This window comes from Sceloporus undulatus, chromosome 1 (assembly GCF_019175285.1).
Source record: "Sceloporus undulatus isolate JIND9_A2432 ecotype Alabama chromosome 1, SceUnd_v1.1, whole genome shotgun sequence".
NCBI lineage: Eukaryota > Metazoa > Chordata > Lepidosauria > Squamata > Phrynosomatidae > Sceloporus > Sceloporus undulatus.
In genome coordinates this window covers 204,352,879-204,377,103 of record NC_056522.1, presented here as the reverse complement: position 1 = coordinate 204,377,103, position 24,225 = coordinate 204,352,879, and the positions used below count along the sequence as shown (strand labels likewise).

The following is a 24,225-nucleotide window of genomic DNA, read 5'->3' as shown; positions in this document are numbered from 1 at the left end:
TTTATTTTGGCTGTCTGTAACAGGCCTAAGATTATTAAGACATGGGATACTTTCCTACATCAAGCGACTTGCTGATTTACGCATCCAAGCATTTACTATGAGTTCCAGCTTCAAATTGTCTGACGTGAGTTGGCCCCCATTCTTGGTAAGAGACCTATTTGGTGATGGTCCTGGTTATGAAATTATCTCTTCAGGAAGGCACACTTACAGTAATGCCAATGTTAAGTCCTAGGTTTCTGATGTATTTTTCTTTTGCTGTGATTTTTTTTCAGCAACACAGTCCTCAAGTGCTGTTTTGTTAATTATTGTTGGGAGATAAGAGTCATGTAAGTTGTGTACAAATGTACAAATGCTCTGTACATTTTTAATTTAAGGTATAATTACAAACAGAAACAATTGCATATTTATAACTCCAGCTTCCTTCATTTAATCGTTAGCAAACTGATAGCTTCTTTATAAAATTCAGAATTCTACTCAGTAGTCTAGATGGTTATACTGAGCTGAAGCATATGACACAGTTCTATGGCCATGGAATCACTGGACAGCATTTTTTACATATTATGGGGTCTAAATATCCTAAAGGTACTAGATTCCATTTGATCTTAGAAATTAAACAGGGTCAGCTCTAGTTAGTACTTGGAGGGGAGACCACCAACAAACACCAGGTCCTCGAGACTATATTTCAGAGGAAGGAATTCCTCTGACAACCTTGCCTAGGAAAACCCATGGGATTGCCATAAGTTGACAGGCTACTTGAAGGCACATACACACAAACATGCCTGCTTACCATCACACCTCCTCCTTCTGGCTCAAATAAACAAACATAGAGGAGTTGCTGTTGGTGACAGGTAACAAGAGCTTGAATAAAACACAAAACAATTTTGTTCCAGTCCAGAAAGCAGCATGTATTCTTGTGAACAGATTTCATGTAGCCTTATACGTACATGGTGCTCTGTTCATTTCAGTCAAGTGGCCACTTTGTATTTCTGTTAAAGTGAAAGGAGCAGTGCTTACGAACAAGAAAAATCCATACAAATAGTAAAGCTTCTGTGCTGGCAGTAAACCTCTAGGATAGCCTTTTCTAGCTGGACGTCCATTAAAGACATTGCACTACAAGTGATGAGAATGCTAGTCTAACACATTTGGAAGCTACCAGGTAAGTAAAGTTGTGCTACAGACTGTTGGTTGAGGCAATTATGTTGCTGTAGCATTTGTCTTAGGTAGCATCCATTTCCCCCAAAATAACTGTGGCAAAGGCAAGCACCACTAATTATACAAAAATCTTTCATTTCTTTGTACAGTTGGCCCTTCTTAGGCACGGATTTTTTATACACGGATTCAAGCATTCACAGTTTGAAAATGTTCAAAAAAAGTATAAATTTCAAATATCAAACTTTGATTTTCCATTTTTTATAAAGGACCCCATTTTGCTATGTCATTATATTTAATGGGACTTGAGCATAAATGGATTTTGTTATCCATGGGGGATATTGGAACCAAATCAAGGAATATAACAAGGGCCCACTATAATGCCACTATACATTTAATATATAGTCTTAGAACAGAAACTATGGTCTAAAAGTTAATAGTCCTGATTTATTTACTCCTTTATTCAGTTTATACCCTACCTTCTTCATACAGTACTTAAGCAGCTAATAATGGTAATAATAATCTATATTACTCTAAAAAGGCAAGAACAATATTTTTAAAACTGATAACACAGAAGGAGAAACAAGAGCAGATAAAATCAATCATGAGCATCAACATATAAAAAGGTATCTAGATGAGTCATAAATTTAAAAGACAGATCCACTCAATGCCTGTCTAGGTAAACAAGTCTTTGCCTACCTGTGGAAAAATGTCAGAAAGGGGGTTATGCAGGCCTTCCTAGGGAGTGACTTCCAATCTTTATGTGCAAGATGTGCACTATTTCACTCCTTCATTCTCCCACTCTCTCCCTTTTTCTCTCCCCCCCCCCCACATGCCTCCATCGCACATGTTAAAGAATCCTATGTGACATACTACTGGATCCCTGCAATGGGATTATATGCTTTCTTGTTTGAACAGCATATCTCGCCTGACTCATCTGATAGCTGTTTTGTATAGCCCAGGTCAGCAAGTTTCACAAGCAAAGCAAAATTATTTGTGTTGTATTTAAAAATGGGGAAAAAATTAACACACTATAACAATATCATCGTCACCAGGAGGAGGAGGATCAGCTGCTGTAGGTCATGCAATCCTTGGACCAAAGACAATATAGTCAGCCCTCCTTATCCACAGATTCTTCATCCACAGATTGAAGCATACACATTTTGAAAATATTCAAAGAATATATTAATTCTAAAAACCTTGATTTTTACCATTTTATATAAGGGACATCGTTTTACTATCCACTGTGTTTAATGGGACATCAGCATCTACGGATTTTAGTATCCAATAGGGGGTCCTGGAACCAACCTCCAGTGGATACCAAGGGCCCACTGGGTATGTAAAATACCTTCAAAAACTTTACTAATGGAAAAGGGATAATGGGGATTATCTGGTTATTGGTTTTTTCCTCTTATTGACAAATGATACTAATTGTGCCCTAACAGCATTCACTTATCTCACATGGTTATAAGTATTTTGGCCTTCTTTTCTGCCCCTTAAGAGAAAAGTGACACAAATGAAGTTTGTGGCAAATTGCACAGATTCAAAGGCTGAAATCTCCCACAAAAGTGTTACATCATCTCCGTCCTTTCCCTTGTGCGGGGAGGCAAGGCTAGTCAATCTTCCAGTGCTGTAGCAGCAATATGTAAACTTACCTGATAGAGAGGCATGCAGATGCTATCAATCCATTCCAGCTGCAATCGAGGCAGTTCATCTTTCCTGTTCCGATCAAAAATAGCCTGAATTGAAATGGTGTTGTTGTTTTTAGGAGGAAGAGAAAGGAAAGAGAGGAAGAATATGTCATACTTTATGGCTCTGGAGTATTTTACAGATGTTGCTTCATCTAACACGTTGGATCTAACAGCAAGTTGTTACAAACCAAAGACTTCAAAAACCATAATCAATCTTTAGACACACTTCCCTGTCTTTTGTCTAGGATGAAAAATAAAGCATTTATTCTCTGGCCCTATTTATGGCATATGTATGTTTAATTTATTTGACTGTTATAAACATGTAATTCCTTTATGCTGAACACATATACCATATATTGTTGGTAGTTATGCTGGCAGATTCAGCAGGGAACGGTGGGATGGGAGATTTTAAACCCCCCCAAGCACAAAACTCTTTCTTTCCCTGTTCCTTCCTTTCCCCATTTTCCTTCTTCACTATTCCTTCTTCTTGTAGAAGGCAATGAGGTGCAGTTTTACAAATGCCTATTCCGATATAACCCCACTGAATATAATGAAACTTTCTCCTAAGCAAAAAAATAAAGGCATGTCTCAGTTAGTAAAGAAGCAACATTTTTATAAAGATTGCTGTCACACTGCAGAATTAATGCAGTTTGAACCTACTTTAACTGCCATAGATCCAAACTATGGAATCCTGAGATTTATACTTTGTTGTTGTGACAGAAAAGGCAAATTTCTCATGATACTACAAATTCCACAATTTCAAAATTCCAAAGCATTGAGCCCTAGAAGTTAAAGAGGTGTCAAACTGCATTAAATCTGCAGTGTATAGATATAGCCAAAGTCCTTTTATGCATACCCAGCAACAATTTTCCTCTTTGTTCTTTGTCTAGCTGTATGTTTTTGGGAAGCTGGTTATGGAGTGCTGGAGAAAACAGACTTTCAGCGTCAGGTTGAAATAGTGTGTCTGCAGTAAACAATGCAATAAAAGCTTGAGCTGGAAAAAAGCAGAATTCTACTCGAGTCAATCCTACTACAGCTATGTGTGCTTTCCTACAAAAGGCAAGGTTGACAGCAGCTGCCTCCAGAATCCCTTACTGAGCATGTGTGAAGAGAAAAAAGGAGAAAGCAGATAAGCCTGCCTCACAAACCATTGCCAAGCAGGTCAAAGAAGTATAGATCTATATGTCTGGCTATCAAAATGGAAATCATAAGAATTAGAGGCTAATGAAAGCAAAAAATAATTCATGGATGCATTTTCAAAGACGCTTTCAGGTGATCTCTAGAGAGTTCAAAATTTTTGTTTCCTTAGGCAAAGCTTTCCTGAACCAGATGTTTCATTTCACATGTGTATGTTGTTAGGTTTGAATTAAAAGTTTCCTAAAGTTGATAAATTTTTAACTCCTCTTCCTTTTTTGTAGTGCAGGTGCCTGTTTCTATTTTTCCCATTTATTTCTGCCTTGAAAACCAAATTTTCCATTAAAGAAACAATGCCTAGCAACTCATCTACTTCATTAACTGAGGTATACATGTATGAGATTGCTGGCTCAGTGAATGATCAACAGAGTGTATTTCTTCAAACACTGGTTTTAGTACAGCATAGCAGTAACTGTGTCATTTAGCTAGAATTTGGGGCTCATGTACATTGCCCCTAACCTAAGAGGCCCCAAACTATCCACCTAGAGAGTAGCAGGTGATGAGGCTACATACTGGTTCCCACTGGTGACTGACACTGCTTAGAATCATAGAGTTGGAAAATACTCCAAGGGCTGTCCAGTCCAACCCTCTGCCATGCAAGAACACACAATCAAAGCATTCTTGACAGATGGCCATATAACATCTGTTTAAAAAAGGAGACTCCACCAACTGCTCTTACCATCAAGATATTCTTCCTAATATTTAGTTCAATGCAGCATCTATTTGTATTTTTAGAACTTTTTATAGTTGGAGGGGCAACTGATGTGTACATGGTTACAGATGCTTTTTCATTATTGTGATTTTTTAAAAAAAATATCAAAGGTAACCTATCTTCAAAGCTAATGTTTTTAGCATAAGGGCAGAAGCAAACTCTGTTTTGTTCTTGATGTCATGATGGTGCCGTGATTTAAGTGAGTTTAAAATGAGAAAGCCAGTGGAGGGAGAGGGAGAAGAGACATATCAGACAGGTGCTTCACAACTGAAATAATCAAGAAGACCATCTAAAGGGAGTTCTCCCCTATAAGACAATTATATCTAGAGTATAAGATTATCTAGCAGCAGTACATTTGAAGTTTGCAGAATCTGAATCTGGGGCCCCACTCGTACTACGAAAATAATTCAGGATGAATCCAGGTTAAATCCTTGCTCCAAATGCACTCACTGCACTTTAGCGGGGGAGGGGGGCTACAAAACCCCCCTCTTAACCCAGAATATTTAATACTGGGTGTTTCCCCAAGTTTTCCTGAAAAATCCACATCCATCCACATCTTCAGCAATGTGAATAAGCTTCTGAATTGATTCGGATTGCTCTGTAGCATTCAGGGGAATGGAAACGGCTCAGTTTTATCCTAAATGATGGCATGTGTGAATAACATAAGGAGTAAAATGACTCTGAGAGATTCGGGAACAATGATCCCAATATGCATCAGCGCGATGATCTGCATGTCCTCAGGACTAAAAAAATGTGTGATTGGCCCCCTTGGTTTGAAAGCTATCTGTCAAACGAGGAAAACTAGGAAATACTAGCAACAAAACACAGTAATTTGTATGTTCTTATCTTCCATGCGGTTATTGTTTGGCGGAACGTTTCTTCAGAGCTCCTGTCTCCTAGGCTAGGTGTATTAAAACGTCAGCCTCAAATTCAAGGGAGGTGCTGGTACACTTCAACAGGTATTTTGGGTTAGTATGGAGATGGATAACCATGAACATTGTGAACTTTGATCCAAAAATGAGAGAGTACTGTGGGCAAGGATTAAAGTGTAGCTAGATCTGAATGGAGGTGTACCTCTAATTCTGGTTCTGAATGAAGTTACGCTTCTCCTGACAAACCAGGAGTCCTTTTATGCTCAGGACTAGCAGTGGATGTACAAATGGTGGTTGTGGTAGCCAGGATTGTCTTTTAGCAGTGTAGGTTTTTATGGCAGCCTTAACTCAATCTAAAGTCAGGGTACCTGGCTTCAGTTACTCATGCTGTAATTACATCTGAACTAGACAACTGTAACACTCTTTACATGGGGTTGCCTTCTAAGATGGTTTGGAAACTGCAAATGGTCCAGGGAGTAATTGTGTGAATGCTTGAGGGAACCAAATGTTTGAAGCAAAATAGACCAATTAGTAGTGTGTTTTATGAATCAACTGATCTGGTTAATTTCATTCTGGGCTCAATTTAAACTCATGGTGTTGAATGATAAAACCTTAAATGGTTGCCCTCCTGCATACAAAACTGTCTGGGCCTGAAGACTGGTGTTCTTAAAACCATTTGGATTGGCGAATACAAGAAACAGTGTTTTTTCAGTAGTGGCCTTGCATCTATGGAACTCCCTGCCAAAGGGAAAATGGCTGATTCCCTCTGGTCCTCTTTTAAATAGGTTTCAAATATCATTTTATTGAACTAATGAACAGGATTCCCTTTATATAGCAAATTGATAGATAAAAAAGTTGGAAATCAATAAAACTAATAATAATAAAAGTGAAGTAGTAATAGTAGTCACCATCTGCAAAGCCTGAAAACCACTTCCGCACGTCATGCAAGAATGATGTATTGAACTAATTTTGCTGGCCTTACCAGTTCAAAAAATTTTCCATGAAAAGCTTGAAAAAGTCACTTTTTTGGTCTAATCCCCAGTCAACCGCTTGAAGAGGTTATGTGGAAACCTTACTTCTTAGGCTGTAATTCCCAACATCACCCAGCCAGCACTGCCAATTATCACTTTGGTTGGGGGATTCTGTGAACTGTACTCCAAAAAAGTAATGTTTCCAACCTCCATTCCATTGTTACTAAACTTGTTGTTAGCCAATACTATGTGTTTGTTTCAGGAAAGATATATTGAATATATATCTTGAAAGATATATTGAATAAAACTGACGGAAAAACAAAATGTCAAACCAACTTTGAAACTATACTTGCACCTAGAAGTCAAGTTATCTCCAATTCAAATAAGATGCCCTGGAAAAATTTGATTCACAAATGTCAAATTTAGCAACATGATAAAACTTATGACCAAATAAACTTTTACAGCTTAGAAATACAATCTTATGTTCTCTGATCTTCTTTACTTGTTCATTTACATTTTAACGAAAACTATATTGATTTTCTTTGAACTGAAATGGTAACTATTTTTTATTTTATTATTACCGAAGTTTTATTATTATATAAGAAAACAGTAAGCATAATTTTAATACCTGTCCTTGTTAATTCTTTCTGGGGGACACTGTTTTCTTTTTCCTTGCTTTTGAATTTCCCACATTTGTGTTTTCTGTTTTATAATAATAAAAAATAAAGTAAATTTGAAAAAGAATAAAAATAGTAACTACTGGTTTATTTATAATATATGTCTTTCACAGTTTTCCTATTCTGCAATAAATTTCCAAAACGGGCAACAAACTTACGGAAGGTGTGAGTTTGAGCTCAGATCTCTCTCTGTCTCCTTGTTCAAAGAACTCACTGGTTACCAGTTCAGCTACCTAAAATGCATATCAAATAATCTATTAGGTTTTATGCTGTTTGAGAAAAGTAACAGATTTCCTAATGCAACTGCCTGGTTAAGGAAGGAGATTAAGTTTACCACTGCTTACAGTCCTTGACCAACATATCAAAACAGCCTAAAGCCTACTCATCGTGAACTAATTCACATTACTAGAATATGCTTTCAAATCATTTTGAAATTACTGGGGGGGAAATGCAGACATTTTGAAGAAAGCTAGCACAGTGGTACAGTTAGGATTAGGCTAAATCCAAGAGTGGACCAATATATGAGTCTCTAGTAAAACTACATGTTATCTTAAATGCATGGTGTACTGTTAGATGTCTTCCTTTTTTCATATACAAGTAAGCAGGCACATTCAAGCAAGATTATCCAACATGTGTGAGTGGAGAAGTTTTAAATCGTTTTCCTGCTAGTTTCTCTCTCTCAAATAAACACTGAAATGAAGGAGGGATTAAACCTGCCCTACCCACATGGAATGGTCCTGATCCATCTTGTAACCAAGGTCAATAAAGTGCATGCAGAATTCAAATTATCTGTTATATTTAATGCACCATGTTTGTTGTGCATTCAAGTCATTTCTGATTTATGGCGACCCTACAGTGAACTTATCACAGGGTTTTCTTGGCACCTTTCTTCAGAGGGCATTTGCTATTGCCACTCTCTGAGGCTGAGAGAGTGTGACTGGCCAAGGGCACCTAGTGGGATTCAAACTCTGCTCTCCAGAATCATAGACCAACACTCAAACCACTACACCATGCTGGCATGTAGCAGAGCCATTTTCTGTTTGACTTCTGTAAAACAAGCCTTACTGTTCCCCTCAAGTCTGAACCAGTGAAATTTGCATGGACTTAACATGTTTATTATCTGTCAGTGTGTGCATGTATGTGTCTTCAAGTCATCCGTCAACTTATGGTGATCCTATGAATTTCATAAGGTTTTTTTTTAAGGCAAGGAATATTCAAAGGTGGTTTTGCTAGGTCCTTCCTCCGAAGTATATCTTACAGTATCTGGTATTCCTTGGCGGTCTTCCATCCAAGAACTAATTAGGGCTGACCCTGCTTAGCTTCCAAGATCAGACAGGATCTGGCCTTTAGGGTATACAGGCCTGCCAATACTCTCTTTAAAATGCCTTGTGTGACTGAAGACAAGTATGCATGCTATTGATTACAGGAAGTGAATTTCTATGTATGCTTGAATTCACTTCATAAATTTATGTCAGCACTATGCACACTTCATATTCTCATGGGGATGCCTTCATGGGAATTGAGATGGGAATGGAAAAACCATGATGTCCAAGGGCTCTTACTTGTTCAGTGAAATGTGAAAGAGGGAAAGGAACTATTATATCTAGTTCCATGTGGGCAAATAAATCTAGCTTTGTAAAAACAATTTGCAAAATGCCGTTAACCTCGGGAGGGAGAGGGGAAATATACGGTAGATTGCTGCCAAAGCTTTCTTCATTGCAAATAAACCCCAACATAGTGCTGCTATGCTAGCATGTGAAAGCTAATACATGCAGTCAGCTATGTTGTGCATTTGGGGTTACTATACAGGTAACTTTTGAGTAAGGATTATAGCTCAGCAGTAGGGCACATATTCTGCACGCAAAAAGTCCAGGCTCTGTTCTCAGCATCTCCTGGTAAGGTCCAGAAAACTACTGTCTGGAAATATGTAGAAGCCTTCTTCAGACCTGTCTACATACATTTTCATATCACCATTGCTCACGAACATCTAGTTTTAAGATAGTTTCAAAACTTTTGTGATGTTTTATCTATTCCATTGATTTAAGTGGCCTTCAAGGTGGGTTGGACCATCAATCTAAACGAAATAAAGCTAAAGATATGTGTGTAACTTCTCAAAATAGGCAATACTCTTCTACAAAGTTAATAATAATTGATGTTCAGGGTTGTTGTTTTTTTCTATATGCTTTCAGGGAATAGTTGTGGTAGCACTATTTTGCAAACAGACTAGGATTCAAGTACCAAATGAAAGTGGACAGAAAGAAAAGAAGTACTTTTTCACACAGTGCATAGTTAAACTCTGGAATTTGTTTCCATAATATATAATGATGAATACCAACTTGGATAACCTTAGAAAGGATTAAACAAATTCATGGAGGCTATAGCTACTAGTATCTATGGCTGTGTATCACTACCGGTATCAAAGGTAGCATGCCTCTATTAATATACTAATTAAAGGGAATGCATGAGGGTATCATTCTGCTCCTTTCTAGTCTGTGGACCACTCACAGGCACCCACATGGCCACTGTGAGAAGTGGGACAATGGACTAGATTGGTCTTGGGTTTGATCCAGCAGCAGGGCTCTTCTTATGTACAAGACACTTTGACAGTTGATGTTCTCTTCACCACTAAGGAATTTATCACATGTGGGGAAAATCAGGGAAAATCCAGGGTTTAAACAGTCATTTTCCTGGTAAAGTCATGCGATCGTGGTGAAGATTTTCACACACATCACAATTAGAGAGGACTTATCCTAGGAATAACCAGGGAATAACCAGCAACAAATCATTCACTATATTTCCCTGTGAATTATTTGCTGCTGGTTATTCCTGGGATAAGTCCTCTTTAATCACAACATTGTGTCAAAATTTTCACTGTGACTGAGCAACTTTCCCAAGAAAATGACTGTTTAAACCCCGGACTTTTCCTGTGTGATAAAATCCTAAAATGGTGCCCATGTGACCTCTATTGTTTTCTTTACAGCTGGGTTTATAACCCAGGAAAATGAAGTGACAAATCCTGGGCTAGTAAAGAAGCCTCTTTTGGATTGTCTGATTTGGAATGCAAGTTTGTGGGATAACATTTTTCAATTATCTCCCTGCAAATAGAAAAAATCTGGCAAGAAAAGGTTTGAATTACAATCATTTTTCCAGATGAGTAGGGTTCATTTGTTTTAAAACTCACAAAGAGTTGTTTGTTTTTTTAATTCACAGGCAAATTTCAAACTGGCATTCTTCATAGGCAGCATCATTATGTTTTCTAACACTTCATGTTTCTGACACCTTATTCTACTGCACATGTAGGAACCCAGTTCACCCAAGGAGCAAAACAGGTACCAAAACTGTCTCTATTTTATGTTGCCTTAGATTTATGGATGTGAGAAAAGCACATAGTTGGATGCTTCACCATGTGAAAAGAATAAATCCTGCCTATACAAAATTAGTATATCAGAGACATGTCTCCTTGACATCCATTCATATATGAAGAGCCTTTTATATGGACCTGAAATGTCAAAATATCTCAAACACAATAGAACAAGGCATGGTTTTACCAAAGGAGTGCACAATCCAGCAGCTGCATGCAGCCTTTGGTCAATCTCTGTACACCTCTTGAAACTGAAAGAACCCCATGCATTTTGGAAACAGGGATTCTGTTCCTTGGCTTCTGATATCATTGTTTTCCTGTTCTTGAGGGATAGGGGAGGGCCTTTCATTTATATTCCAGCAATTTCTAGATCTCCAAAGGCAGATAGGAGAGGTGTAAACCTCCTAATTTCTTCCCACAGTGTGTGTGTGTCTCTGTGTGTGTGTGTTTAACAGTCTGCGTATTGAGTTGATACTCTATGCAGCTGTCAGGGTTGAAATGGTTGTGCATCCATTTTACCTTCTCATCTCTTCTTCCTGTGAATTAAATACATGTCCAGGTTTAAAAACAACCATCTGGCTGTTCCCAGAAACTGACTTAAACAACAGCTCTGAAGATTTGAGAAATCTCCAAAGATCCAAAGAAATCTCCACACAAGACACTTGTCTTCAATATTTCATGATCAGAGGGGATTTTAAGAGCTGTCACAAAATAATTCGACATCCCTGTTCTTTTTTCAAGTCTCAGATATAAAGAATAAGACTTCATCATGAAGCTAGGCTTACAGAATCAGATGCTCTTTGGATGCATTAATATTACTCAGTGCCATCAAGGAAACAAGAACAACAAAAATCCTGGCTAATAAACCACACTGAGCAGAAAATCTGTGCTATTTTTAAAAGCAGCAATACTGTTGTAAATCGATTGCAAATTTGGCCCTTTCCATGTCAGGTTCCTGGGAAAACGGCTGCATCAGTACCTCCTCTTTCTTGCCCTGCTATTAATCATGACTTGCCTGTCTTGAAATCTCCCATGGTTTGGTCGCAGCTCCAAGGTCACAGGCTGTCATTAGCATTGATCTGAAAAACAGAAATGAACAATACAAGCTGAGCAAACCTTTGTTGCTTTTCTAAACAAATTCACCCTGGATACATAATCTGTTTTAAACAGTCAGAATTAGTGCCTTCTTCCTTTATAGAAGTGATGGCGCAGCTTGGAATTTCAATAGTCAGCACTGTTTTATGTCATTAACTATAGGAAGGCTAATGCATTATAGATAATCAGATAATGAATTTTCAATGCTATCCATTGAATGCTACCAAAGAAACATGTATCACTGCAGACTAGCTACTAATTTTGCTGCACTTTGACTAATAAAGTCATATTTGTAATATATAGGGCAGCTGGATTTTTGCCATAATGTAAGAAAAAAAGTTATTATATAATAAATACAGATTGTGCTAATCTATTTGCCTACTTATAAGTGACTACCGTGGTAAAAGAAAAGCTATAACCAGAGGCATTCTAGACACTTTTTAAGCAGTTTCTACAGTTCATCTGCAATAAAAATTCAAGATTTACTATGAGGACTACACTGTTTCTCTGTAGTTTAATATCTGGCTACAGTTATATTTTATAAGTATTAGGAGAAAGGAAGTATTCACCTGGAGAAAGCATTTACGTACAGTACACAAAGCATATAAAACTATGAGAAAGTCCAAATAAAGAGCAAGGGCATTAGAAATATTGAAATGGCAAACATACTGCGCCAGCTCTAAAGTCAGGGATGACTGAAACAATATGGAAAAATAGGAAATGACCCATGGTTTGGCTAAAACACAAAGATTTAAGAATACTTCCCATCTCATGAATAGCTCTTTTCATAACTATGTGTACCCCACCCACAGGAGAGCACTTGGTTAATGATGCTTCTGTGTCTATCCAGCAGCCTTTGGAGGGGGTGGTTTGGAGTTTCTTTTTGGCTGAAGTGGTTGTGGTAAAGTCCACCAAGATGACCTTAGAAATTATGGGATCATCTTGGGGTCCATGTATCTGTTGGCGAGATGTGTGGGTATGCTTGTAAACCAGACATTATGGGTGGTAGAGTTTATGCTTTGAGAGGAGGCAGTTTGTAGTGAAGATACAAGTGGCAGGAGGGGGAGGCATTACACTTTCCCCACCTCTGCTTTTCTCCCCACTTAAGCTATTCTCCGTCTCCAGCCACAGAATTCCAGAAATTTGTCTGTCTGAAATATTATGAGAGAAGCAGCAGCAAGGCAGTGGATGGGGAGTGTTGCAGAAGAAACGTAAAGGGCGGGAAAAGGTTAAAGGACTCATTCTTGCACATCCACTCTGTTGCTTTTCCACAGAAAACGGCATCATCCTTAGGCAGCGACAAAGCTGGCTACCATGGTTTTGTGTCTGCAGTCCTATATAGCTCAGCTGCTTGGCTGTCTGGCTGTGATGGAACAGCTTTAAATTGTGCAATACTGTAATAATGTATTTGCTGAGTTTCAACTATGTATAATGGCAAACTGTTAAATTACAATAAAGGTCTTGCTTGTTTGCATGGCTCAGTGAAGTGTAGTAGATCTCCACATGGACCTACGCTAGGCTGAGCAACCACGCACCCTTCGACTTACTGTACAGCCTCTGAATCCCATCTGCCATTCACATGCACAGCTCTTGATGGTTCTTGTGTAGGTTTTCTGTATACTGTGTGGCCCAACCGTTTGTTTGGTTTGCGGATGACCAGGACATCCAAGAATGGCAATGCTCCTTCCGTTTCTTTTTCCATCGTGAATTGGTGTTTGAGTGGATGTTGTTCAGATGGTCCAAAAACACAGCCAGATCTTTTTCTCTGTGACTCCAAATGGTGAAAGTGTCATCCACATATCGGAACCATGTTGTGGTCTATTTTGGTGCTGTTTCCAGGGTTTACTTTTCAAAACGTTCCATGTAAAAGTTTGCTATAACAGGGCTCAGTGGGCTTCCCATGGCTACCCCATCTCTCTGCTCATAGAATCCATTGTCCCACTGGAAGTAGCTTGTGGTAAGGCAATGTTCAAACAGGGTTGTGATGTCTTCCAGAAAAATTTGTCAGATGAATGCCATGGTGTCTGTTTTGGGAACTTTGGTGAACAAGAAGATCACATCAAAGCTGATTAGTATGTCTCCGAGTTTGAGTTTGTTGATTTTTCTATGAAGTGAGCTGAGTTCTTGACGTAATTTGGGGGGGGGGGTCTTGTATGGGTTTGTAATTGTATGGACAAAACTTGACCAAGTCATATGTGGGGGATCCAATGGCGCTCACTATGGCTTGGAGTGGAATTTAATCCTTGTGGATCTTATGAAGTCCATACAGTCTTGGTGGGAGAGCCTCAGATTTGCATAAACTTTGGTCTGTGGTTGGCTGAATGGAGGATTTTTTGATCAGGGTGTTCATTTTCCTAGTGATTTTGGTGGTTGGGTCATGTTTCAGTTTTTTGTATATTGCAAGATCCAGGAGTTCCTTGATTTTTTGTTTGTATTGTTATGTTTCCATGATTACTGTGGCATTGCCTTTGTCTGCTGGGAGAATGATAATTTCTGGGTCTGAACTGAGGTCCTTGATGGCTTTTCTTTCTTTTTCGGTTATGTTGCCAGCAAATGCAAATGCAAACCACCCAGGGTGAGGGGGGTTTCCCAGCAAACAATGGGTCATTAATGAAATGGACACCCTGAGGCCATGCCATTCAACAACAGAACAACACACAGATTAATATGCAGATCACTTCCTCTTCACCAACAGTATATATACCCTACTTTCTTCCATGCCAGCATTCTCTGAAGATGCCAGCCACGGCTGCTGGTGAAACATCAGGAGAAAACTCCTCTAGAACATGGCCTCATAGCTCAAAATACCCACAAAAATCTATGGATGCCAGCCGTGAAAGCCTTCAACTACCCAATAAGATCTTTTGTTACTGCCACTAGATTCTCTTCCCAGCATTATTGAAATCACTTCATGGACTTCAAGCAAGAGAGGGCTGTGACTTACCGAAATATCTCTCTCTGAGATTTAATGTTCCAGTTGTAGTCACCCTTATTGACAAGTTCAAAAAATTCAGTTCTCTTCCTACAACAAAACATACCAGAGGAAAGAAATACACTTTTATGACTAGGGTGTAATACTTTTCACTAATATTTTCTGTAAAGATATTGTCCTTCTCACAAGTTGTTAAGTTCAGAAAGTACTATAACGGCTTGCATCTCTCTACAATGAGCAGGATTTCAAAGAGTGTTGGTACCCCTAGGGACCAGCCTGTCTCTGCTTCAGACTATTCAAATTAAAAAATTATAATTGCAGGACGAGTTTTATGGCAGCCCATCAATTTCATAGTTCCTTGATTATACACTGGCAACAAAGAAATAAATGATGGAGCCTTATTACTTTTTTTAAAAAGAAAGATGAAATGTATTTTAATGATGTTAGAATTTTTAAAATATGGAGGGCTTTCAGCTGCTTAAAATGATACAACCTTCCCTAGGTTTTGGTCTTGTGCTAATTCATCACAATCAATTTTAGTTTGTGAAATTTTCATTTTTTAAATTGATATGCATTAATTAAAACTAAGCCATATATAAAAAATAACCTGAGGTAGGAAAAATTGCATTGTTTAAAATCAGTGAGGTACCAAGTAAATCAACAAGGTATCAAGGTGGATGGGAGAATGAATGGGGTACTCCTTTGTATGCCACTGTGAGTTCCTTCGAAGAAAGACAGGTACATATGAGACTGTAAATAAGTACAGTGGTCCCTCCACGTTCGCTGTGGTTAGATGTGAAGTACTGTCATGAATATGGAAAAACTACAAATTAAAAAACACTATTATTTTTACCTAAGAGAGCACCTCTCTAGGAACCTCCAGGTCCTCCAGTGCAACTCTGTGGTCAACACCTGCCAGAAGCTGATCATAGAATCCTGCTGGAAGACCCAGAAATGCCTAGAGAAGTGTTTTCTCTAGGAACTTCTAGATTCTCCAGCACAGCTCTATGGTAAACTCCCAGCTGAACTGCACTGGAGGACTTAGAGATTCCAAGAGAGAATATATTATTCAAAACTGTGAATAATCAAATCTGCAAGGTCAAAGCCGCAAATGTGGAGGGACAACTGTATATATTTATGAGAATACTTGGATATCATATTGTTTAGCAATTCAAGGGTGGCAGGCATTCCCCAATTTATACTTAGGAAAGCTAGCATCTAATTGAAAGTCATTGTATTTCTAAGAAGAAACAAGGCACATTGTACCAAAAAATATATTCTGAGAAACAGCTGCCCACCATGAGCAAAATATAAATAATTTTCTATGAAGTGCACTGAGAATGTCACATTGCTGAACATCTCAGAATCCATTCACAATAGAGTAATATGACTAAAGCAGCTAAGAGAAAGCCTGGAGTGGCCTACAATACTTACAACATGTGGTAAATATAACATGTTACAACATATTAACAGCTTGTGTGCAGCAAGATTATGTGAATTATGAAGAACATAATTGAGGAACTATATCACAGTGGTCAGCTGTCTCCCCCCTCCAGGTTTCCTACTATATCAGAAAAGAGGCTCAAAAATGCAATTTCCACCAGTGACTGTCCTCTATGGAATGACTTCTGCTAATTTTCAAGAGGTAATCCTGAGAATAGGTTTGTAGAGACTTGCTATTCACTGGTCTATCTTTGATTCAGGCTCTTTTTGCATATTTTCTAATTGTCAGAATCTGTGATGTATCCCCTGGAATACCTTTGACCACTTTCCATCTATGTATATTGTCCATTTAGGCATGTATATCCTATAGCAGGTTGGTGTTATCAATGTAGGCTGTAACAGGCAAATTACTTTCTAAATTAATTTTGGATTATTTAATATAATCCAATATGACATGATTTAATAAATGTATTAATAATTTTATAACTATTAATTATTGATAAACATGCTAATAATTATTATTAATACATATATTAATAGTATAATACTAGTATAATATTATTAGTATAGTATAGTATAGTATAGTACAATAATATTATTATATTATTTTATAAACAATAATATTATCTAATAAACTTTCAGATTATTTACTATAAAGCTTCTTAATCCACTGAGGATGTCTCAGATAATACACATTTTTTCCTTACACATTTTGCTTCAGAGTATTGAAATGTTTGCATGTTACAGAAAGTTTCTAATACAATGCAAAGTCACACAGGCAGAAAGGAAAATTCATTTCTCTCATGCAGATTCATGGCATGATGGCCTAACAACCCCTCTGGGAATAGGTACTGCAGTGATGACAATTTTAACAGCCTAGACTAGCTGGCACATAGGCTTTAAATCAATCTTATCCTTAACTGTTCACAAGCAACTCCGCATTGTGTCAGCACTACACAAGGTGCTTTTTGTGAGTGGCTCCTTGTTTCATTTAAATAATAATAATAAAAAACCTGCCACTGATTACCCCTTTTTCCTTCTCCAGAAAACAGCATCACATTTCAAAATCCTCCGTCCTTATTGTTTAGTCTTCCTTTAGCAATGTATAACAATTAACAAGGAAATAAAATCTTCAGCTGTGACCAAAATGTGACCTTCTCACACCCACCAGGAGCAATGTGTTACATCGTAAAGTATAGACAGGTTCACCAGCACTCCTTTCAATTATATGCATTCGCTGCCAAAATCCATATACATCTGTGTGGTGTGGTACCTCTGCGTGTAAGTGTTAAGCTTTAAAGAAACATACAGAGAAGGTCAAAGACTAATCAAATCACAAACATGTTAACATGAATGTTGAGACAGGATCGCTGCATCACAATCTGTCACACTGTGATGGCAAAGAAGAGGTTCAGATCATCTCCAACACCCTCTTCTACCACAGTGACTACTTGATCTGCCTCTGCAAAAGCTAAGTCATACTTCTCCCCACACCCACTGCTTCCTAACAACCATGTTTCGGTGTCATACTACCTCTGATTATGGAGGCCTCATTTACTTAAACCAAGCCTAGTAATTATCACACCTATCCTGTCTTAATCTGTCTAAATCCTTTCTGAAAGTCATCTAGGTTTATAGTCACTCTACACCTTGTGGCCCAATACCATCACTTGGGCTGCATCCACACTGCAGAACTAATCCCAGTTGACACCACTGTAACTGTCATGGCTCAATGCTATGGAATTCTGGGAACCGTAATTTGTTGTGGCACTATAGCTCTCCGACAGAGAAAGATAAATTTCCCCCAAAACTGCAGTTTCATGAATTCTATAGCATTGAGCCTTGGCAGTTAAAGTGAAGTCAACCTGGATTATTTCTGTAGTGCAGACACACTACAGTTAGGGTTGCCGGTAGGGATTTCAGCAGGTGTTGCTCATCACACAACATGCAACACCTGCTGAAATTCCCTCTTCTACACAACTACTAAATGTACAAGAGCCCTCTCCAGTTTTATCTATGGCAACCCAACTATTGTGGGCAGGTAGTGTTGACAGCTGCCCTCTTCCCTCTGTTGTGTTGTTATGCCTTTAACAACTACAGCTGACAGGCCAGTGAGGAAGATAGCGTATGCTCAAGCAAGAAGCACACTCTGTGAAGAAAAACCTGACCAAATGAGCATGGAACAATCTTTAGAAAATTGTTGGGACTCCAGCACTACTGCAAACAACTAACTTGCTCCTGATGTAGCATCTTTCCAGAGCACTGTTGGGAGGATTATGTTGCTACTATCAAGTGCTGATTCAAACCTCTGCCACTTCCCATTGCTGACACCTTAACCAAGGCTGTGTTTGCACAGCAGAAATAATCCAAGTTGATGCCAGTTTAACTGCCATGGCTCAATACTATGGTATTCTGGGATTTGTAGTTTTGTGTGCATTTAGCTCCCTTTGTTAGAGGGTTCTGGTGTTACAACAAACTTCCCTTCCTAGAATTCCATAACATTGAGCCATGGCAGTTAAACTGGTGTCAACCTGAATTATTTCTGCAGTGCAAATGTAGCCTAAGGCCCGCTGAAGTAGCAGGGACCCAAAAGAGGACAGGTTGCTAAGGGCATGTGGCCAAAGGTACCCTTCAGATTTTGACCATGGCCTTGCTCCACTTGATTACTTTTTATACGTCAGTGATGGTTAAACATACATGAACACTAATGATGGTGATGGGAAGTCTAAACACATTTAATTTTATCTGTTGAAAAATATTGTTAAGAGATGATATCAGGGCAGGACAAGAAGAGCGTATATGTGGCCTGTGATGGCCATTTCACACATAGATGTTCCCCCTCCCTTCCGTTATCAAAACCAGAAATGAAACTAGCAGAAGGTAACAGGGATAAAGAACAAAAACTAGTCTGCTGAAATGCTAGTCTTCCATTAGCAGGGAGTTTTTAAATTGACAAATTAAGCAAACTGTACTTTTCTTTAAATGAAAAGAAAATAGCTAAACATACTGTACATACAACATCCACAAAGCCTACAATGCAAAAAGCACTAGAGTAAATAACTCAAATGATAATTGAATACTAACTTCTAGTATTATGTGCCCTCTGCCCTCACTAGTATTTAAAAGGTCATCAGGGGTTGGAGCTCTTTCAGATTTTCATTTGTCAAATTCAAGAAAATGCCAATACCTACTCAAAATAGAGAGTGAGGTCTGTTGCCAATATTGACTTCTTCAGAAGCTGCATAAGGTCACTGTAATCCTTGGAGGACAAGTTAGCAAAGATGTTGTGACCCTATAATGAAAGAGATAGCAAAGCTAAATAGCTCAGAATCAATATAGGGTTTTTGAAAGGTTTCCCAATAACTCTGCAAAGTGTGTCATCATTACAACAAATCCTTGTTTTATTCATAGTGAAATCATGACAAAAACATTTCCATCAACCAATGCAATTAAGATGTTTTCCTGGATTTTTCTCTCAGACTAAAATTATGGGCACTAAAATAAAAATATTACACTCATAAATATGCCTCATGCAACTGATGAACAACATTACTCAAATGCCTTTGGAATGATGTTTTGAGATCTTTGGCTTATTCCGTAACAGAGTCACGTCTGTTGGGTAGATACTTCACTTGATTGTTTTTAGGCTGCTGGTCCAAAGCTAAACATGTACATGGATACAAGTTTCAATTTCAATGACACTTATTTCCCCAGCATGTATGCCAAGAATTGGTTTACAAATTTATTTAGGGATTAACTTTCCTCCTTTGTACTTTTCATGGAATTTGTTTGAAGCCAACATGCACAAAAAGAAATAGAGGAGCAACTACTGGCTATATACCCCAGCCTAGTCTTTTGAGATGCTTACCCATAAAAGGGCAACTCATGAACAAGGCCCCCTGATTCCCATTCATGAGGCACATTCGTGCAGAATACTGTATGTGTTTAAATTAGTACCACTATAGTACTAAAAGTAAGGAGAAGCTGGGGCCATCATACAAAAGATGAAGTTACTTTTACTTTTGGAAAAGTGATACAGAGCAAACTCTGTATTTAATCTGCACAGTGGAAATAATGGTTTTTGATGCTGCTTTAATTGCCATGGCTCAGTGCTATGGAATCCTGGGATTTGTAGTTTTGTGATATTTACTCTTTTTGGTCAGAGAGCAGAATGGGGAAAAACTAACCCTAACCCTAACCCTAAAACAAACCAAATTATTACCATTGTGTCATTGTAAAGCCATCTGGAATGTGTGGTTTAATCTGACTGAAGATTGCAGGAATTAAACAGTAAAGTTGGAATCTATACAAGATAATATAATCCTTGGTATTTCTTTGCTGGTTTTAGCAGAACAATCATTCACATAGATTGTTCTCATTCTTTTCTTTCACAGATATTCTTGTTTCTTTCCCTTTCCCTTCCTTCTTTCCTTCCTTCCTTTACAGGATACTCATTAAAAGGTTGTTTAGTGCTGAGGAAGCAGGATGTTAGCAAAAGAATACCAGTCAACAGTTTACCACATAAAATAAAGATAATTGTATCTTCTGGCCTAATGGTCTTATTTACTATGAATACCAAGATGGATGTGGGACAATTTTATCATAGAGTTTACAATTACTGCATTAATTAAGGCAAAGGAAATGCCAACCTATATTCTAGGGAGATGTATACAAGAATATTGCAGTACTAATAGTATAAACAGAAAAAATCAGAACCACTTCAACCACATCCCAGGATGTTTTGCTTTTGACATATTACAAAGCCCAACAATATATCTCTCCAAGGAATCTAGAACTCAGAATCCTTATCCTACATGTGAACATGGTGCTTTTCTATACAACAAATCAGATGTGCCTTAATGCTTTATTTCAGAGTGATTTTAGATGAGGCTTTCATAATGCCATGACCCTGCCTCATTTGCCAAATTTTACTTTCAAATAACTTAATTCTTCCTTTCTGCCCTATTTTTGTTTTCACCCAGTTTCTTTTAATGTTTTCCTTATTGCAGAAAATTTTGTTACGGCATAAAGGACAGAAAAGTTGCATAAAGACATGATTAGACATTGGACATACTACATTTTTGAGGTAGAATTTAGAGACAAAACCATGTTAGGCTAGAAAATCAGTAAGGAAAGGGAACTTGTAGCACCTCTGAGACGCATAAACTTGAGTCTACTTCTACCTCCATGCATCTGAAGAAGTAGGCTCAAGTCCATGAAAGCTCATACTACCAGCTTCTTCATTTCAGTTAGTCTCAAAGGTGCTACAAGACCCCTTTCCACACATTTTTGTGGTCAGGCTTTGGACATACTGACAAAATCTACCAGCCAACATGGCCAGACTCTGCTGGTATCATTAAAAATGGACCTTTTCCAAGCTCTGTCAGGCATCCTGTCAGCTACAATGTCATAAATTAGACTTACGACTGTGCAACTGTTCCCCATTCATATCTATAATAGTACTACCATTGCCATGATTGTAAATGCCTCTGAAACCTGAGCAGAGCACTGCAGGATGATGTGAGTAGCAAAGTGTTCATGTCATCCTGCAGCATCTCACTCACCAGTGCTGTGAAATTCCATTACTCATGACAGCTAACTGGCTTTTAAAGAGGCTTTTGGGAATCAGAGCAGGAGGTGGAGCATAGCTACAATATTGTATCTACACCTCTGATGCAGGATTATGGTCTTTGTCTCTTAACTGCTACCATGAAGAACCCTCTGTATGGGAATGTTTTCAGATACTTATATTTACAAATGAAGAGATTGGCTATTCCTCTGGCTCTGTACCTCACTCTGAAGAATCATGACAGCATGGTTAAAATGATGGTGCTCCAATGTAGCAGAGGTCCCATAGAGTTGAGCCAAAGCGGATCCAATCCTTAAAAAAGAAAAAAAGAAAGAAAAATGCAATAGAGACAAAGGGTCAGCACTAATTCTAGTATATGCTCCTGAAATGTTTTGGATTATCAGAGAAATGCTGTCCAAGTGTGCAATCACCTTACTAGGGTTGGTGTCACCTGGTGCAGCAACTCATGGTGCCACGCTACATTGACCTCCTCCCATAGAAGACTATACAGAATCTTTAGTAAATTTTTTTGTACTAATATTACTCATAAGTTGCAATTCCTGTATATCACTTAATGCAATGGCAATAATTGTGTCATAAAGAACTAACAAAATTAAAATTAGACCTTTAAATTACAATATCATATGCACAACCTAAATGTGTTTACATGTACATAGTTTCATGTAGTTAAAGTAAAAATTTAGTTAGATGTGATGTTTTTAAAGAAAATTTAAAAAGAATTATTTTTAAAAATAAAATCAATATTTTAAAATTTCTATTTTAAAAAAATTAAACCTGAGGCCTCTCCTTTCTCCTCCCACTGAGCTGCACCTCACACTGTCTCCAGCGTTTTAAAGGGATGCAGGTGAATATCACAACCCGTTTCTGCCAAAAGGCCAATGTGTGGGGAACAGTGGTGTCACCTCCGCTTAGAGTGTCACCTGGTGCAGCCCACACTCTGCACATCCCCTAGTGCTCCCCCTGCAACCATGGCAGATTGTGCACACTGGGGATGTAGGAAAAAAGGAAAGATAGCCAACAATAGGTGAAGCCAGTGACAACAGTAAATTGAGATAATTGAGCAACATCAAGGAGGTCAAGATTAGATATAGGAAAATACATGTTCCCTTACTTGAAATGCTTGGGATCAGCAGTGTTTTGAATTTCAGAGTTTTTGAATTTTTGCACATAAATAATGAGATATCATGGAGATGGCATCCGTTCTAAACATGAAATTCATTTATGTACCATAGACACCTTATACACATAGGCTGAAGTTAACTTTATACATAATATTAATAATAACTTTGTACATGAAACAAAGTTTATGTACATTGAATCATTGGAAAGTAAAGGGGTCACTATCTCAGCCACTCATGTGGACAATTTTGAAATGTGGAGTATTTCAAATTTCAGAATTCTGGATAAGGAAGACTCAGCCTGTAAAATGCCATCAGTGTTATCCTATAATCATCTTCTCAGTAGTAAGTCTGGCAAATTCAGTTTACATACTCCCAGATAGGTCAGGGACGTAGCCAAGGGGAGGGGTTCTTGGGGTCCGGACCCCCCTCTTCCATTAGAAAAATGAATGGTGCATGCTGCTGCGCCGCCGCACCCAAGCCCCATTATAATGGTGGCACTTAGTCTGGAAAACCCCCCCCCCATTCCTAAAATCCTGGCTACATCCCTGGATAGGTACGAATAGGGTTGCATCTTTCTGCTATATGTTTACATGTATTGTTTAAAAATAATTCTGATGTAATATTTACCACACTTACACACACACACACACACACACACCCTGTACATCATTTAAAATGCTAAGTTGAATCCTTAAAAGTTGAAATCTAATTACAAACAAGAATGGTTGGTAGGTGGAGGATAATTGGATGAGACTGTCACAAAAGATTAATGTGCACCAGTACTTCACTTCTGGGATTCAGCCTAAAATGAAAGGACAGGGTTTTGTTGTTGTTGGTAGTAGTGGTGGCGAGTGGGTTTAAAATGGTTATGCTGGAATAAGGTAAACTTTCCTAGAAGCTTGTGTTACAAAGCTGCCACTACGCAGTAATCTTTTACCGGCATGGTGCAGTAGGAAGGGGAGGGGGATAGGGAAAGAACAACTAGGAAACCTCATTCCCCAGAGCAAATGGCAGTGTTGTCTTAGCACAGCAATTTCAGGGAGCTGTGGTGTGATGTTGTTTTCAATCACATGCCTCTTGTTCTTTCATCAGGCTTTCCTCTAACACTTGGAAAGTAAAGTGGGAAAGCAGAAGGTAATGTTAGCTTCAATTTTAGGAATCAGCTGGTGAGAATAAAAATCACAGTTCCTTTCATGGAGGTGATAACATCTGTTACCAATACATCAACATGCTGTGTCACAATGTGTTTTCTGTTCAGCCTCTTCTGTGATTTCTATGCCAGTACTGTACAGGAAAAAACAACAGTGTTTCATCTCTCTCACACAAGGGCAGAGATAGTATCAAGGCCACAAGCTGTTTGATTTCATCTATCTATCTATCTATCTATCTATCTATCTATCTATCTATCTATCTATCT

The 24,225-nt window shown here is 38.3% G+C and overlaps 1 protein-coding gene across 5 annotated transcripts in view; it reads right to left on the bottom strand.

Moving 5' to 3' along the window:
- Window positions 1-24,225, bottom strand: part of PDE11A (phosphodiesterase 11A) — a 206,106-nt gene that overhangs the window by 14,278 nt on the left and 167,603 nt on the right. For all 5 annotated transcript variants that reach the window (XM_042445148.1, XM_042445145.1, XM_042445146.1 and 2 more), the window contains 6 exons: window positions 21,888-21,978; window positions 19,289-19,389; window positions 14,667-14,744; window positions 11,643-11,706; window positions 7,425-7,499; window positions 2,805-2,888 (listed from right to left, as the gene is read on the bottom strand). In XM_042445148.1, the coding sequence (XP_042301082.1) occupies window positions 2,805-2,888; window positions 7,425-7,499; window positions 11,643-11,706; window positions 14,667-14,744; window positions 19,289-19,389; window positions 21,888-21,978 (493 nt within the window). The remainder of the gene's footprint in view (window positions 1-2,804; window positions 2,889-7,424; window positions 7,500-11,642; window positions 11,707-14,666; window positions 14,745-19,288; window positions 19,390-21,887; window positions 21,979-24,225) is intronic.